Genomic DNA, 16174 nt, shown 5'->3' with positions numbered 1-16174 from the left:
GTGGTTGTTGGAATTAAAAGATCCGTCAACTAGACTTGCATGATGGATGTTAAAATTGAGTGGGGTGATTTCAGAGAAGTTAAAAAACCTTGTAAGAAGCAAAGTAATGTGGATGGCCTTAGCAGGAAGACTGTAGTAGTACAGACAATATGTCTTACTACTGTCAGGTGACAGAGCACAAGCTGCTGCGCAGGACTGCAGCTATTTGCGATGCAACCACAGTACATTGTACAAGACATTGTCTTATGCAGTATGCAGGTCATGAAGGATGTATAACCATGGAGTGAAGAGTAGCTGAACATTACTGGTGACGTGTGGACAAAATGTAGTGCAGTATGTTGAAAACTGTGTGTCATGTACACAACAGGTGGAGTTACGCCATCAGTGTGTTCCCCTTCCGAGGTCACTGGAAGCCAGTAAACCTTTTTAAATAATTGAGATGGACAGTTTAATACCTTTTTGCCAGACACTAATAGATAACTTCTTGTGCTCTGTGGAGATGGTCACTATCCCAAATGGGTGCTCTTGGCACAGTAGCACATGGAGTGGCGAATAATTGGTTAGGGGTGCAGCAGATCCATTGCCAGTGGTACTGGCAGCACTCCAAAAAAAGTGGGATGGGGTAGAAAGGGGGAGAAATTAGCCGCACCAACGCAAGCTACATACACATTTTACTTTATACAGTGAAGTAGTCTTAGTACAACATTAAGATTTTTTGTGATTGGTCACAGATAATTTAGGGGGTTTTGTTAACAAAGAAACAAATGTTGATTGGGATACAGTTCTTTGTGTGTATGAAGTGTAGTTGTTTTTCTAGGTAGTATTATTAGACAGTGAGTTTATTGAAGGATTTTCTTTCCTTAGTGTTTTATATGAATTTTGCTTAAGATGGTAATTTGAGGGTTCTTTACAGTATCTGATTCTCATTTTTTGTGATAAATTCTAAGACTATGATATTCTGTGGGTGATTTTCTGTAAATCATGATTGGAATGTTACTGGATTACTTTATAGACATTTTGGTAATCCAAGTGATTTTACCCTGTGCAGTGCTGGGGGCACATATGTGATTAATGATCCATCGCCTTCTTGCAGTTTTTGTGATGTTTAGGTTTAGTAAGGGATATATGTGCTTTTTTGATAGACCTTGTGGGTTTAAGAATGCTGACTTGAGATGCCAGTGGTTATTTGTATAAGAGTGTGTTGGTTATGGGAGTAATTGCTAGCTGTTAAATGACTTATTCAGTACATGGGAAAAGTTGCATTTCGATTTGTATATTCTTTGTTCATAATACTGTTTGCTTGACTTTTTAGTGCAGTGAGCTTGGGGGGGTTTTTGTTTTGCTTCATTTTATTTTGTAGTATACCTGAGATGTTTGTTTTGTTGTAATTAAATGTTTTAAATGTTCGAGGTTGTAGCAGTTAATGGGTTTTGTGTAGTTCTCATCCCAAGTGATGATGACTGCTGCAGGGATATGTGAAGTAGAATTATTCTTGAGAGGAACAGAAGTGGAAGGCTGTCCCCAAGACATCTTTGTACTGCAATTCTATTTCCAGACAGTGGTTGCACTGGGTACATTCTTTATGTTTCACAGTGGTGGTAAGGAAAATTGTTATGAAAATTGTGATCTAACGGTACAGAACTGTTAGAGCTGCAAGGTAGTGGTTTATTGATAAATGGTATGAATTGTGATACTTCAGGGCAATTGTTTGACTCTTAAGGAACCACTACAGGGAGCCATGATTCTGAACATTAAATATGTGCTACTGTGCTTACCTGACAAACCTGTAGATACACTACCTGTCCGAAACTTTTTGATCAGGACTTAAGATCCCAACCTACCTAGCTGTCTAGAAGAGTTGGTAGCAGCACAGGAAGGACAGATGATTCTGAATTTACAATAATAATGTTGTAATTACTACCATAAAAACATGGTGTTGGGTGTCTCGATTTAGAGTTCCTTCTTGCTTTTGGGTGTCGAATTTGTGCAGTCGGTCTGTCAATAGGGGAAAACCACCCCCGCTAATGAACTTCCTGTACACCATAGAGAGATAGTGACTGAGTGGGCTGCCCTTAGCAAGTAAGCAGTTGTTAACTGTATCACTTGTAAGACATTGTAAACTGGAAAGGGTTAGTGTAGGAGAAGTTGGAAGGAAAAGTAATGCAGAACAAGAGTATAAGATATAAAGTGATTTGTGGAAGTAATAGATTTCATCCAGTTGACCAGATCTTCTAAATAGGAGAGTAATGTTATGCAACTGCCTGTACAAAATGGCTTCCTTAACCTGCGGCCAGGTTAGCCCAATTGTTGCCTACAACATTTTGCTGCAGAAGCTAGAAACTTGTTAATATGATGAAAGCCTCCATTTTGGGTCTAAAGTGAGCTTGGTTACCACACATTCGTCCCGGTTGCCAGGGCTGGAACATTCTCAACATGATATGGAGGACTAGGCCTCCACAATGGTGACCTGGATTACACTCTTCTGGAGTGTTGTGTGGCATTGCTTCTGAGGTCCGCATGACCAAAAGTGGCATTCTGTCAAGACAAATCGATCAAGTGGGCATAACAACAACCTGCCCCAGCCATGCAGTATCGGTTGTTGACTGCAACCTACACTGAAAGTACTAGATCCCAACGTAGTCATGGTGTGGCACAATTTTAATCTGTCAGGTATTTTAAATCAGCACACACTGCTGCGAAGTGAATTTTTATTCTGTAAGCAGCTTTCTCATATATCTGATGAGGCAGCAGCTTTTCGCAAAGTAGCAGCCTTCTTTCTAATCCATATATATTATAAAAGTAAGTGTGTGTGTGTGTGTGTGTGTGTGTGTGTGTGTGTGTGTGTATGTTATGTTCCAAAAAGAATGCTGTGATTTTGAACAGATGCTACTGAAAAGCTGTTCAACTGAAGAAAAATAACTGTTTTGTTTACCATGTCATATGGGGCCAAATGTTGACCTTAATATGCTTAAGAGTTGCCCATTGGCAAGCCGCCACTTTGACTCGCATGCCAGCACAATGCTGATGGTGCAAAAGAAGGCACAGTGTTTTTTGGTTTGCTTAGTTTAAAGAAATTGTTAGTATGTACTGTCACTTTTGGGAAACCTGTCCAGGACAAAATGCACCCAACAACAAAGCTATTCACCATTGGCTCAACCAATTTCAAGATTCAAGCCCAAACAATTACTGCTTTCACGTCTTTCATGCAATGCCCAATGTAACAGAAAATGTTACTTTGTTTCCCATTAGAAAGTGACGTGACTAATTGAGAAATGAAAAGAGCAAGAAGAGTAAATGGAGAATGAAAATATTTGCTTTACTGTTTGACAGAGATAAAACCTGCCGTATACATTAATTTTGGGGAACCATTCGGAGGATGACAGGAGGTGGTGTTTAAACTCCTCAGAGGCAACAAGGCGCATATGGGATGTATGTCCATATATTTCACTTTGTAGCCAAAACTATTCATTGCAGACCAATCCCATTTATGCATGGGAGTAGCCTTAAGTCTCGCATTGTGCACTATGGTGTTCTAGTCGTTGTGGATGGTTGTGGGTAATGGTTATGCTTATGTAAGTAATGCTTGGCACTGCCAGTTAGTTGGGCAAAGGAACTGGTCACTCACTGAAATGAACTAGTTCTTTTTTCATGACTCACCATTCACTCATGAAAAAATTAAAAGGAAGGTACATTGCCTTTTCAATTTAGGTTACTAAACCTGTATTTTTATCTGATTTGGTCCTGTTTTGAAAGAACACATGAAGAGGAGAATTATAACAACTGTAATTGAAGTGTATCTGCAATCATCATTTACAGTCAGTAGTACGATACACGTTCCCAAAAAAGAAAAATTAATCAGTATTGTCATTTATGAATAAAATTTGACCCATTTTAGTTGATGTGAGTCTCTCTCTTCTCAGTGCCTATTTGTCCTGCTTTTGAAAACATTCCTCTACAGGCCACTGATGTTGCTGTGATACATAATACTTTTAGAACCAATTGATACAACACTGGCCACAGCAATATTTTTGTTTCCCACCAGTTTAAGGGATCACTGTTGGTAGGCAAATATCCCTCCACTAAATATTTCTCCAATTCGACAATTGCTGCATTGTCTGGGTTGTGACTTGCTGGAAGTTGACTAATAGTTTCATTGAACTCCTACCAGATTGAAGTGTCATATAACGGTGGTAACTGGTTGAAACATGAACTCTGTTTTTTCTTATTGAACAACCAGTGCTTTAACTTCTGCAACAGCCTTCATGTATCAGTCCTGAAATGTTTTGTCATCTGAAAATCCTTGCCTTTGAAACAGGGGTCCAGTAATGATGCCTGACTAATTGTTTTGTTGCTGGACACCAAACCATTCTGATAACCCTTTAAGCAAATTACCAGTGACTTTGTTTCTTGAGGATTTTCTTTATTTTTGTCTTTAAAATGCTTTAGTTGCCATCCCATTAATCTTGGCAAGATTTTCATTGTTGAAACTGAGACTGTTTTCTGTGAGGGCACCTCTTCAGTTACTTCATCAAAAGCTTTCCAAATCTGTAAAGCCTGATGCATTATCTGCCAGTCTGTATCTTTTAACTTTAAGGTGATCAATTTTCCACCCAAAATAGCAAGGTAAAAAATTATGGGATCTTTATTTAAAGTAAATCTTTTTCAATATTTTGTGAGTAGTTCCATCTGGTTGGGACATCTTGTTTCAATTTCAGTCTGTCTTTCTTTTTAATTTTCTTGCATTTCAGCAAGTTTGCTTAAAGCAAAGGGTTTCTCCTTGAGAAACACAACAACTCATTTGAACTGTTCAATCATTTTCTGTATGGACTTCAGACTTGCACATGGTGTAGTGGAGTTTATAGAATTTGCAAAGCATGGGATATGTGGAAGTTTTAAAAGCATGGCAGTTAATTTTGTATTTGGCACATTTTCTGTTATTATGGAAGTGATTATAAAATTGATATTGCATGTGGGATAACAGACTTTACCCAGTTTGAGGTGTTTTCTGCAATCTGCCTATCTTTGAATTGTGAGGACTCTAATAAAAGGTATGACTTTAGTTCACTGTTCTCAAACTAATGTTACTTACTCATCCACACATCAGATGTACAGAAGACTGCCTTTTTGGTGGCCAAAAAACTTTTAATTTTTACTGCAAATCATTTTTAAAAGCTGTACATCTAATGGCATACATTTAGTTAATGTGAACGAATTTATAATATTAAAAAAAAATTCCTTATTGGTTGTTGTAAATGTAAAGCAGTAGAGGGTGAGGGCACCACAAAGGAGATAAATCAGGACTTGGTCCAGAACCTGACGACACTGATGGGCTGTGGATAGTGCTTGAGACTCAGTTTGCCTTTTTGGACAATACCTTCACCTGAGGTGGAAGCAGATGTTGGTGAGGACAGTTCACGAGAAATGATTTCTCGGATTCCTGCATCGATTGATGGTGATCTTGATTGGCTTCCTGACCCCCGTTGTTCCAGAGGTACAGTAAGGTGCTTTGATTTTAGATGTCTCTTCAGGTTTGATGATGAGTCAAGCCATTTCAATTATTAGCTGACGGCAGCGGCATTTTCCTTTTTCTTCCATTTTGTTAAAACAGTACTGAACATCGCTTGTAATTCTTCAAGGTGAAGGCAGTGTGGATAAGATAATGTTGTGCAGCACTGAAAGTACACCGGTAAAATTATAACATTTGCTATTAACATAACTATTTTACATTGTAAAAGCTTAAAGTGAGCACAAATATACATGCAGCACATTCTATAATCATAAGTTATAGAATAGGATGTAGGAAGTTGTGATCTGCGAAACCTATAGCCACAATCATGAAGTTTGTATCATATATGAAAAGATCTGAAACAGTCATAGTGATTAAGAAACTCACAAAGACAAGCCTGGCAATATGTGAGGACTTCACTTCTGAAAGATAAAAATTTGACTACATAGCATGTGAACAAGAGATGACAGGATAATGGTGCAGATAAAGGCTGAAAAAACAGTGCAAATAAACTCTAAAGTGTGTGCGTTAGGAACTACGAACTTGTCTACTCGGGCAGCTACTATTTCTACCATCATGTTTGTATAGTTACTGTAGAACATAGTTGGCCATCACTTTCAACTCATTTCGATGATCTCCACCACATATTTCAGAATATTGACATCCTTGTCGTCTAACAAACTTGGACACCTGGCTCAAGCCAAGTGTACTCTCCAGTTCCCTAAATATAGACTCCACTGTCCTAAGACATCACTGAAGTAACAGATGAGGAGGTGGAGTAGTGGCAAACAAACCCTTTGACTTATTACCGACCATGCTACTCACATTCAGTAGTAATGAAGGCAAACGAGACAAATGTATGTTCATAACTATCAAATCCCTTAAAAATGTTTGGCTAATGTGCGCTCTCTACAGACCTCTGAAAGTCGACAGGATATCCTGTTTCAAAACTGACCTTTCAAAATTTGATTTCACTTACGGTCATACAAGTAATGCTAGGAACACTAACATATTCTACCCCTTCAATGTGAAATTCAAGTGTGAAGTTTCTTCTACAAATGCAACAGTATTTCAGCTTGCACCTACCCATAATTCTGCATATAGTCAGGCCTACACACACACACACACACACACACACACACACACATATATTGCCACGAAATCCACAAGCAAAGAAATTCATGCCTGGAATATCAGCTCACATCCTTACCAAACTAACTCTGTTAAAAAATAAATATCCTCCCCAGACAGGAAACCTGAAGGGTAAATCTGCACCTTGGCTAATGGAAGAGCTAAAACAGTCCACAAATGTCAGATACATTGCACATCAGGCTCACAAATGACCTCCTATCCTTGAAAATAAAATTGATTACATGCAGAAAGCAGACAGGATCAATCAGAGAAATGATAACTAAGACATGCCAATACATTAATCTAAAATATAAAGACCAGATGCCTTGTGGTAAAGCTTGTCTGATCTAAGGAAAAGTAGGCAAAGTAGAATCTGCAGCTGATCAGATTGTTCCAACCAAGGAACTAAAGCAGTACTTTACTTTAGTGATAAACTTCATTGAACCGTAAACAAAACATAAACTTACTGGTTATTTCGCAGAGGTAAATGATTGTAGTTGCAAAAAATTTCTTGAGCTGTCAAAAAATCCTTCAGCTCAGCATTTACTGTACAGGACGGTGTTGCAGTCCAAATACTCAGGCTTCTTGTTGATCCACTACTGCTCTTAACTACTGCTCGTAGACTTTGAAGCTCTTTCCTGGACAACACAGTAGAAACTCATCCCCATCAGAATACAAGTATAAGAGGTCTGATTGCTAAGAAGAGTAGCTAGGTACATTCTGTCTGAGGGGAGAGTGAATGTAGACATCAGGAAAGAACTGAGAGTGATAAATTTAAATGAGCAGGTTAAGGAACACAGCAACAACTTGAAGGATTATGTTAAAAGAATGGAAGACAACAGATTACCAAAATTGGTGATGACTATTACCCCAGTGGGCAGAAGATATTTAGGAAGCCCGAGGAAAATACACAGTTTCAGCCAAGAGGGCATAACAGACACATGCCTATTACATGCAGAGATAAGAGAGATCATACTAAAAATGTTATGATTTTTTAAGTAACTATGATTTTAATATGTTTCCTATTAATTACATATAAAACTCCGGTCTGATGTAAGAGGGCTCCTGAGGGCATTAATCTGTTCAGGTTAAGTGAATAAATTAAAAATTGACAGGAATGATCATTTAAAGCAAGAAGGTTCATGTGGACATATGTAATCTTCTGAATGGTTTCCAAGTTAGAACATATTTAATGTACATTGTTACTAATTTTCTTTATTATTCATTACATTGTCATTGTTTACAATGTACCGTACTAGTATAGACGATTTTGAGATGAATAAGTTGATATAGGACATGCGGTCTATCAAGTTGAGAAACTGCCTCAAACTGGCTTACCTACACCACAATGCATGCACGTTGTGCAAGAATTTCCATATTCTCTCGATCTCCTCACGCAACCTAAAAGTCCTTGAGAAAAAATGGATAGGACCCTTTTAAACGAACTTTAATGTAGTTTAATTTTGTACTGTGACAAGTTTTCGCTAAAGGCTGCAGATTTCGTGTAATTAAAGAAAAACGTACAGAAGTAACTTTCAATGTGTTTCGTCTCAGAAACCATTTGGGATAGGGCATATGCCCATATTTAGTTTTTGCTTCAATGGTGGTTCCTGTGATATCTCTAAATATTGACCATTTCTCCTGAGACAACCTGTATACATGGACTATCATGTATGTTATAATAACCATTACATTTAGTATCCTGTCCACCCAAAGTAATTAAAAGATGCATAAAGGCTAGCGACACACCAACAAAAGCAACTATAAATGGAACAGACATAGAAGAAGACGTAATAGTACACCTAACAAGAACACTCACACAACAAGAAAACAGAAGAGTAACGGCACAAGATGATGACGATTAGAGCAGATCAAATAAGAATACAAAGAATTAAGGAGATGTGCTTAGTCATGAAAGAGAGTTGCAAGCTGTTTTACTGTGCCAAGAGCTCAGAGAACAGTGAGAGGCCCCAAGTTGCCGTGTGGTCTGCTGCATGCAGATTTTGTCTGTGAGAGCTAGTTGTCTTTGTGGGGAGCAGTGAGCTAGTGAGACAGCCTATGGTCTGATCAATGAGAGGAGTCGGGAGCGCTGAGCTATTGGGAGGGAGTGATGCCTGGATCGCTGTGTGACACGGTCCAACCACACGGTGCCCAAAGCTGCAGCTTTTATGATTTCTGGCAACATGTTATGAGTGTGATGCTAAGTCAAAGGATAAGAAGTAACAACTCGCTCAGAAGCGTGTAAACATTTATTGAGCTCCTGTAATTTGAAATATTCTTTTGAAATCTAGAATTGAAAGATGCTGGAAGTGTTTTCTGCGTTAATGAATGATTCTGAAGACCATGCCTTTCATTTGCCTCGGTAGGTACGTGGTCAGCATGGCGGATTGCGAAGTGAAGGTTTTCAGGTTCGATTCCCACCAAAGTCGAAACTTTTTTCCACTCACAGACTGGGTGTTGTGTTGTGCATACCTTCATATCATAATAATTAGCATTACTATTGAAATGGCTGAATGGATACTGCCAGACAGCCACAAAATTAGAAAAAAAACGCAGCTTTCTTTATTTTCTGTTTTCATGGATGGGAAAAGCTCAATGTACTAATAAGGTTTGCCAATCCATGTGTGTTTATGGTATAAAACACATTTTTATAGCCTGGGAAACGTTCTGTTATGGATGTGACATGGGGCGCCATTGCAGCGGCCTAGTGCAGAATTTTCTTCCACTCATCACAGCCACCAGAAATGCATTTTGAAATCAGATGAGCTACCATTCATTTTTTTCGAATCATCCATTATCCACCCTTTAGGTAGATCTGGCTCTTTGAATCAATTCAGGAGCAGAGTGCCCATCTCTACTGCCAACACAAATCTGCCTAGCATGTTTCAGTATAATTTCACAGGAAAAAATAACAAAGGAAAAACTGCTCATGAAAACTGTGAGTCAGTTTCAGCTCAAGATTTAAAAGAGGAGTAATTAATATCTCTGTGTAATAATAAAGAATGTGAAAATGTATTTGAGCAAAATGCCCAAATGTAAAAGCAACTTTTCATGTCTCTGTGTAGTGCTGAAAGACAAAAGATGTGGAACAACAAAACCGATCAAGAAAGAGAAGCGTGTCTAGCAGTGTTATGAGAAAATTTTCAACATAGAAGAAATAATCTAACAGAAGAGCAATGTGAAAATATTAGGGAGACAGATCGGAGAAGAAAGCAGTCACATAGAAAAACTGTAAAAGACTGGATAACAATAAGTGATGAACAGAGTACAGAAGTGATGAATAATCTTAACTTAGGAAATCAGGTCGCAGCACAATTATTGAAGACATCTTCAGCTGCAGGATGCGCAAGATCCCAAGAATGTCACTGTCTTATAAATGCGGCATTTCATTATGATGTCACTATAAAATGCAGTGAACATTAAAGTATAGAAATTTGGAGAATGGTTAAATTATGTAAACATTGTAAGGCGAAAAAAATTAAAGGAGTAACACAAAGTATATGCTGCTCAAATGATAAAATTATATTATCAGCACTAAAATTACCTCCAGCTGAATTCTTTGAATATACGAAAGGCAAAACACTGATATCAAAGGACTTTGTGAAGGGGGGGGGGGGGGATAAAATAAAATATGGGTTAGAACACTTGCTTGCAAATGACATCATTTGGAGCAAAAGCAATATCTGAGGAGGAAAGGTTTAATCCAGTTAAAAGACTTTGTATCTAAGATATTTGTCCAAACAAAAAAAGAAATAGGTCTTTCACTGTAGTTTTTTTGTCCATTACTACATTTATAAAACTGACAGAAAACTAAAACCCTAGTGAAGCGGACTATATCGGCTAGTGTTGTATGTTAAAGGGTGTCCCATAAATAATGCAAGTTTTAAATTGAGCACCTCTTTCAGTTTGTTAGGTTGCCAGACCTGAAATTTAAGCAACTTTCATCTGTTGATATTGCAATTACCAATTGTCATTGTCAATTGGCATTTGTGTGTATTATCAGTTAAAATGGAGCTATACAGGATGGACCAACACATCCAGATTTGGAAAGTGCATTTAAAGTACAATGAATGCTATGCAGGGACTGTTTGAAGACTTTGTGTAATTTTTGGTTGGCGAAATGTGCCTAAAATGTCAATAATGATAAGAATGATAAGGAAATCTGAAGATACAGGATTGACAATGAAAATCAAATCACCTGGACATCCTTGTTCTCGTTGATTGGTATAGACTGTTGCTCTAGCCAGTGAGAGCACACTAACAGTCCAGTGAAGCCAATTGACCACTGTTCTCAACAGTTAGCCATTCCAAGAAGCAGTTTGCACCAAATTTTAGTAAGTAGCTTTTATTTACACATCTTACCTGTTTACTTCCTCTTCAGATCATAAATCCTGTAAAGGAGACATTAAAATATCTTCATTGAAAATTAGTTAATAACACGTTCCTCTATATATATATATATATAGCTCAAAATTAGTCAGGGAAACTGCTAAAACTGTCTGGAAATCAGGGAAAGGAAATTTCAAAGTAAGAAACCTGTGGCACCCTAGAGTGGGCAGGTGATATGTTTAGTTGTTTAAGATGAAGGAATATTGTCATATTTTCATGTCAATGTAGAAGCAAAATCTGCTATGTATGCAGAAAAGAGTGACTGTGTTTTCAAGAATTAACAAAATATTCACTTGAGTAAGGGTAGTAAATGTTCTGCTTATAAAATATAACCGAAAGAACCATCCCCAGGGGTGTGAGATGTACATAATTAGTGATGAATACCTACATGAACTCACCAGTGAATGTTGCACAGTTTCATGTTAGTTCACATTTGTTGGCTTCGTAATCAGTCATCTTCCAACCTAATCTAGATGTTGCACTGCATTGCAGGTAAGAGTGTTACTGCAACTTTCATTTTGAGAGTGCTTCTCTTTGACACATTTGTTGAATCAACTGCAAAGAAGAGAAATTAGTGCAAGAAATATAGTTTTTTCCTTTCCTTTCATTGGCTACTCAAAGTGACGTGTTACTGACCAAAGAATAGAGGAGAAAGACCACTATGACTGACTCCTGGTGCTGATCTAGACTTTAACACTTATTAGAATTTAAGCAGCTGCTTGTTGAAATTTTTATTATTTTGAATGTAACTCTAGTGTACTTCTACTAACATTTACTATTTTTCTGTGTCAAACTAGAGATTGATTTTAATTCCAGATAAAATTGTACACAGTAAAAGTTACACTTGGAATGCATTTAAAATGATCGGAGGTCAAGGAAAAGCTGGTCTAGTGACAGAAATGCAGATTTCTGAAGCACTGAAGAACTCATTCAGATCATTAGCTCATGCACCAGTGAGTATGCCATTGTGATATATGATGTGGCTATGTACTTAATTTGCTTGCCAATTAGTTTGGTTGGGCTGTCGAACTTGGCATTATGAGGGTGGGTGATGTGTATGACCAAGTATCTTAACTACTTTTTGCCTTAGGGCATGGTAATTTATTAATGTAAGACTGATGGTGGATACTGGCACTTATAAATGTCCCACATTGTTAGAGGAGACATCACTGACAAAAACTAGATAAGTTTTATAATCAAATATCTGAAACCATTTGTTGTGATATAGTCAATTTTGTCCCAGAATAACCATCTGTTTGTAGATACTACAAGAGGTGCTGAATGTGGTTACCTCTCACTCCTACATGTCAGCCCTTCATAATCGCAAGCTCATGCAAACATAACTGGCAGCCCTTAGGTTTGGTGAGATGCATTTTACACTCTCTTTTAATGTGAGCTTATTGTCGATGGTTATGGAATACAGCAATGTCTTCAGATGTAATTTGATGGTTGTGTCAGTGCTATAATTGACACTATAAAAATACATAGAGAGACAGCATCGAAACTCACAAGGATGTCCGAATCACGAAGTCTGAAGTTGTTCATATGGCCGACAAAATCTACCAAGTTGCAAATATGGTGTGTACATTTTCCGACGTAAGGCCTACCCCTATCCTTCAGGTATATTGCAAGTGGGTACATTTGTGCACCAATGTTGCCGACTCACTTGCAAAATACATGAAGTATATGCTTAGCCCTTATGTCAGTAAATGTACACATCATATAAGCAACTCATTGGATTTTGTCAGGCATCTTAACTACTTCAGACTTCGTGATTTGGATATCCTTGTGAGTTTCAATGTTGTCTCTCTCTTCTCGAGGGTGCCTTTGCAGGAATCCTAGAAACTTATGGGTCAGAAATTTGACAGAGAGACGACCGACCTTTCTAGGCATATCCTGACGTCGACATACTGTCTCTTTGATGGTGGATACTAAGAGCAGAAGGAAGGGGTAGCCATGGGGAGTCCACTTTCACTAGTCATCACCAACTTGTTCATGGAACGTTTCGAGCACGAAGTCCTGGACTCAGCGCAGTGGTAACTTGCCTGTTTCTTCCTCTATGTTGACGACACACTTTCATATGGTCACATGGTTGAACAAGCTGAATGGTATCCTCACACATCTCAATTTCATGCACCAGAACATCAAGTTTACCATGGAAGCCTAATTGGATGGCGTGCTCCCTTTTATGGATGTCCTGGTTAAAAGAACACATGGCACATAGGACCCCACTGCGTGTACCGTAAGAAGTCGCACACCGACCTTTACTTACATGCAAGCAGCTGCCACAATCCAGCGCAGAGGAACATCATCCTCAAAACATTGGTTCACAGGGCCTATCTGACAATGAGAGCCTTAACAAAGAACTTGAATTTCTGAGTCAGTTTTCTGGAGAAAACAGCTACACAGAGGAGAAAATTTGGAGAGCTCTAGGTCCTACACTGACTGTACAGCTGGAGGAAACAGGAGAGGAAACTGAGCAGGATGGAGCATAGCATTTATTCCGTTCTGTGGCACTTTATTGGGAAAGATAGGTTGAATTCTTTAAAAACATCAAGTGAAGACTGTCTTCCAGCCACCAATTAAGACACAGGCACTGCTTGGTAATGCCAAGAATGATTTAGGACTATGGAAATCTGGAGTCTATCAGATTCCCTGCGTATGTGGCTTGACTTACATAAGTCAAACGGTGTGTACTATCAAAGATCGTTGCCAAGAACATCAGCGGCACACCAGAATTCAGCAGCCTAACAGGTCAGTGCTTGCTGGACATTGCCTCTCAGAGGTACGCAGAATGAATTACGACCAGACAAAGGTTCTGACACAGATGTCCAAATACAGGGACTGTGTCATTAAAGAATCTATAGGGATTGGAGTACGGGAACATGACGTTCATAGTCACACCAACTCCATGAACATCCAACTGCAAGCTGTTGTGTTCTGCATTTTCCTTCCTCGGTTCACCTTTTCCCTTTGTACCATTTACATTTCTCTGTCATTTGGTGTCACCATGGCCGATTTCCTCCAGATTGTTGGGCAACTCCCTCACCCCCTTTTTGCTACTTGGTGACTGTAATACGCACCATCCCCTTTAGGACACTCCCAGAAACTGTCAGAGAGGTGCCATCTTCGCTGACCACCTCAATCAACTTGACTTCATCTGCCTTAACACTGGACCACCCACATTCCTTTCAGACTCCATGCACACCTGTTCCCATGTGGACCTCTCATTTTGCACTGCCCAGCTCGCAGATCGTCTTGAGTGATCCTTTCTCTCTGACATGTACTTGAGCGACCTTTTCCTGTGTGCTCTCTGCTACTGACGTCTGCTCCACCTACGTCTGAACCCAAATGGCAGCTTTCTAAGGCCAGCCGGAGGCTTTACTCCTTTTCAACCACCTTCGATGAATGACTTTTCCCCAGTTGTGCCAACTAGGTAGAATACCTTACAAACATTATCCTTACTGTCCCAGAACATTCCATCCCCTGCACTTCATCCTTACCATGCCGCGTTCCAGTCCCTTGGTGGACTGAGGATGCCATGACGCAATTCAGCCACGTAGATGTGCCCCCGTCTTTTGAACAGTCTTCCTATAATGGAAAAATGCATTTGTTATAAACAGTTGTGTGTGCAGTGTCGTGGCATTCCTAGGAATAGCAAAAAATCAAGCAGGATTTCATTCACTGGTACTTTTTAACAGTTCCACTCCCTATTCCATCTTGGGGGCCATCCTCCAATGGCTCTCTGGGACCAAGGTCCATTCTGCAGTTTCTGGCCTGACTGTAGCAGATGTCATAGTGGACACTATTGCTATCTCTCACCTTGGGCCACTGTCTTGTAGAGAACTTGAGCTGTACCCACCATTACCCTGCCTTCCTCCATAAAAAACAAATGGAGTAGGCCTGAGCAATGCCCTCCTCTGCTAAGAATCGTGAGTGCTACCATGCCACCTTTACTATGAGGGAGCTAGATCTTGCTCTCACTTAATCCCGATCCTCTGCCCCAGGGCAGACTATGTTCACATTCAGATGTTGCTTCTGCTGCAAACATACAATCTCATCTGGGCAGAGGGCATGTTTTCCAGACGCTGGCATGAAGCCACTGTCATACTCATACCTAAGCCCTATAAGAACAAACACCTTCCTTCTAGCTACTGCCATTTCCTACTAGTTGTGTTTGCAATGTGATGGGAGGTATAATACATGCCCAGCTGATATGATGGCTCGAGTCTCACAATTTACTAACCACTGCACAGTGTGGATTCCAACCGTGCCATTCTGCAGTTGACCATCTCGTCATTTCATCGACCCACGTCATGAAGTTTCTGTGGCAATACAAGGCTGTGGCCATGTTTTTCAATTTGAAGAAAGTCTATGACACCTGCTGGAGGACTGGTATCCTACATTTTCTCTACACACGGGGCTTCCAAGGCCATATACCCCGTTCCCATCAGGAATTTTTAAAAGGCAGGGTTTTCAAGGTAGGTGTGGGTTCTACCTTGTTCGATGCATTTATCCAGGAGAATGGTGTGCCTCAGGGTTTCGTCCTGAGTGTTGTCATCTTTGCTATAGCCATTAACTCTATAATAGCCTGTCTCCCACAGGACATCTCTGGCTCCCTTTCCATTTACAATTTTGCCATCTATTGCAGTTCTCCATGGATCTGTCTCCTTAAGCAACATCTACTGTGTTGTCTCTATTGCCGTTACTCGTGGAGCATTGACAATGGCTGTTGCTTTTCCATTGGCAAAACCATTTGTATGAATCTCTAGCTAAGCAATTGGTTTCTTCCACTGTCTTTACATTTTGGCCCTGTTGCTCTTCTGTCCATTGAAACTGTGATATTCCTGGGGCTCATGCTTGATAGGAAACTTGATTGGTCTTCCTACATGCCTCACCTGGCTGTCTACTGCACGCAGTCCCTCAATGCTCTACATACTTCCTGGGGAGCGGATCAGACCTCCCTCCGCCATTTTTACCAGTCTATTGTCTGTTGGAAAATAGACTATGGGTGTTTCGTTTATGCATCACACGTCCATCCGTCTTACGCCGTTTAAATACAATCTACCACTGTGGAATCAGTTTAACTTCTGGCGCCTTTTACACTAGCCCGGTTGAAGTTCTCTATGCAGAAGCTGCCGAACTACA

The 16174-nt window shown here is 39.6% G+C and overlaps 1 protein-coding gene across 3 annotated transcripts in view; it reads left to right on the top strand.

Moving 5' to 3' along the window:
* The window catches only part of LOC124721145, a 252961-nt gene that overhangs the window by 47942 nt on the left and 188845 nt on the right, over positions 1-16174 (top strand). For all 3 annotated transcript variants that reach the window (XM_047245965.1, XM_047245964.1, XM_047245963.1), the window contains exon 4: positions 11843-11979. In XM_047245965.1, the coding sequence (XP_047101921.1) occupies positions 11843-11979 (137 nt within the window). The remainder of the gene's footprint in view (positions 1-11842; positions 11980-16174) is intronic.

This window comes from Schistocerca piceifrons, chromosome X (assembly GCF_021461385.2).
Source record: "Schistocerca piceifrons isolate TAMUIC-IGC-003096 chromosome X, iqSchPice1.1, whole genome shotgun sequence".
In the NCBI taxonomy this organism is placed as follows: domain Eukaryota; kingdom Metazoa; phylum Arthropoda; class Insecta; order Orthoptera; family Acrididae; genus Schistocerca; species Schistocerca piceifrons.
This window is presented reverse-complemented; position numbering and strand designations above follow the sequence as displayed.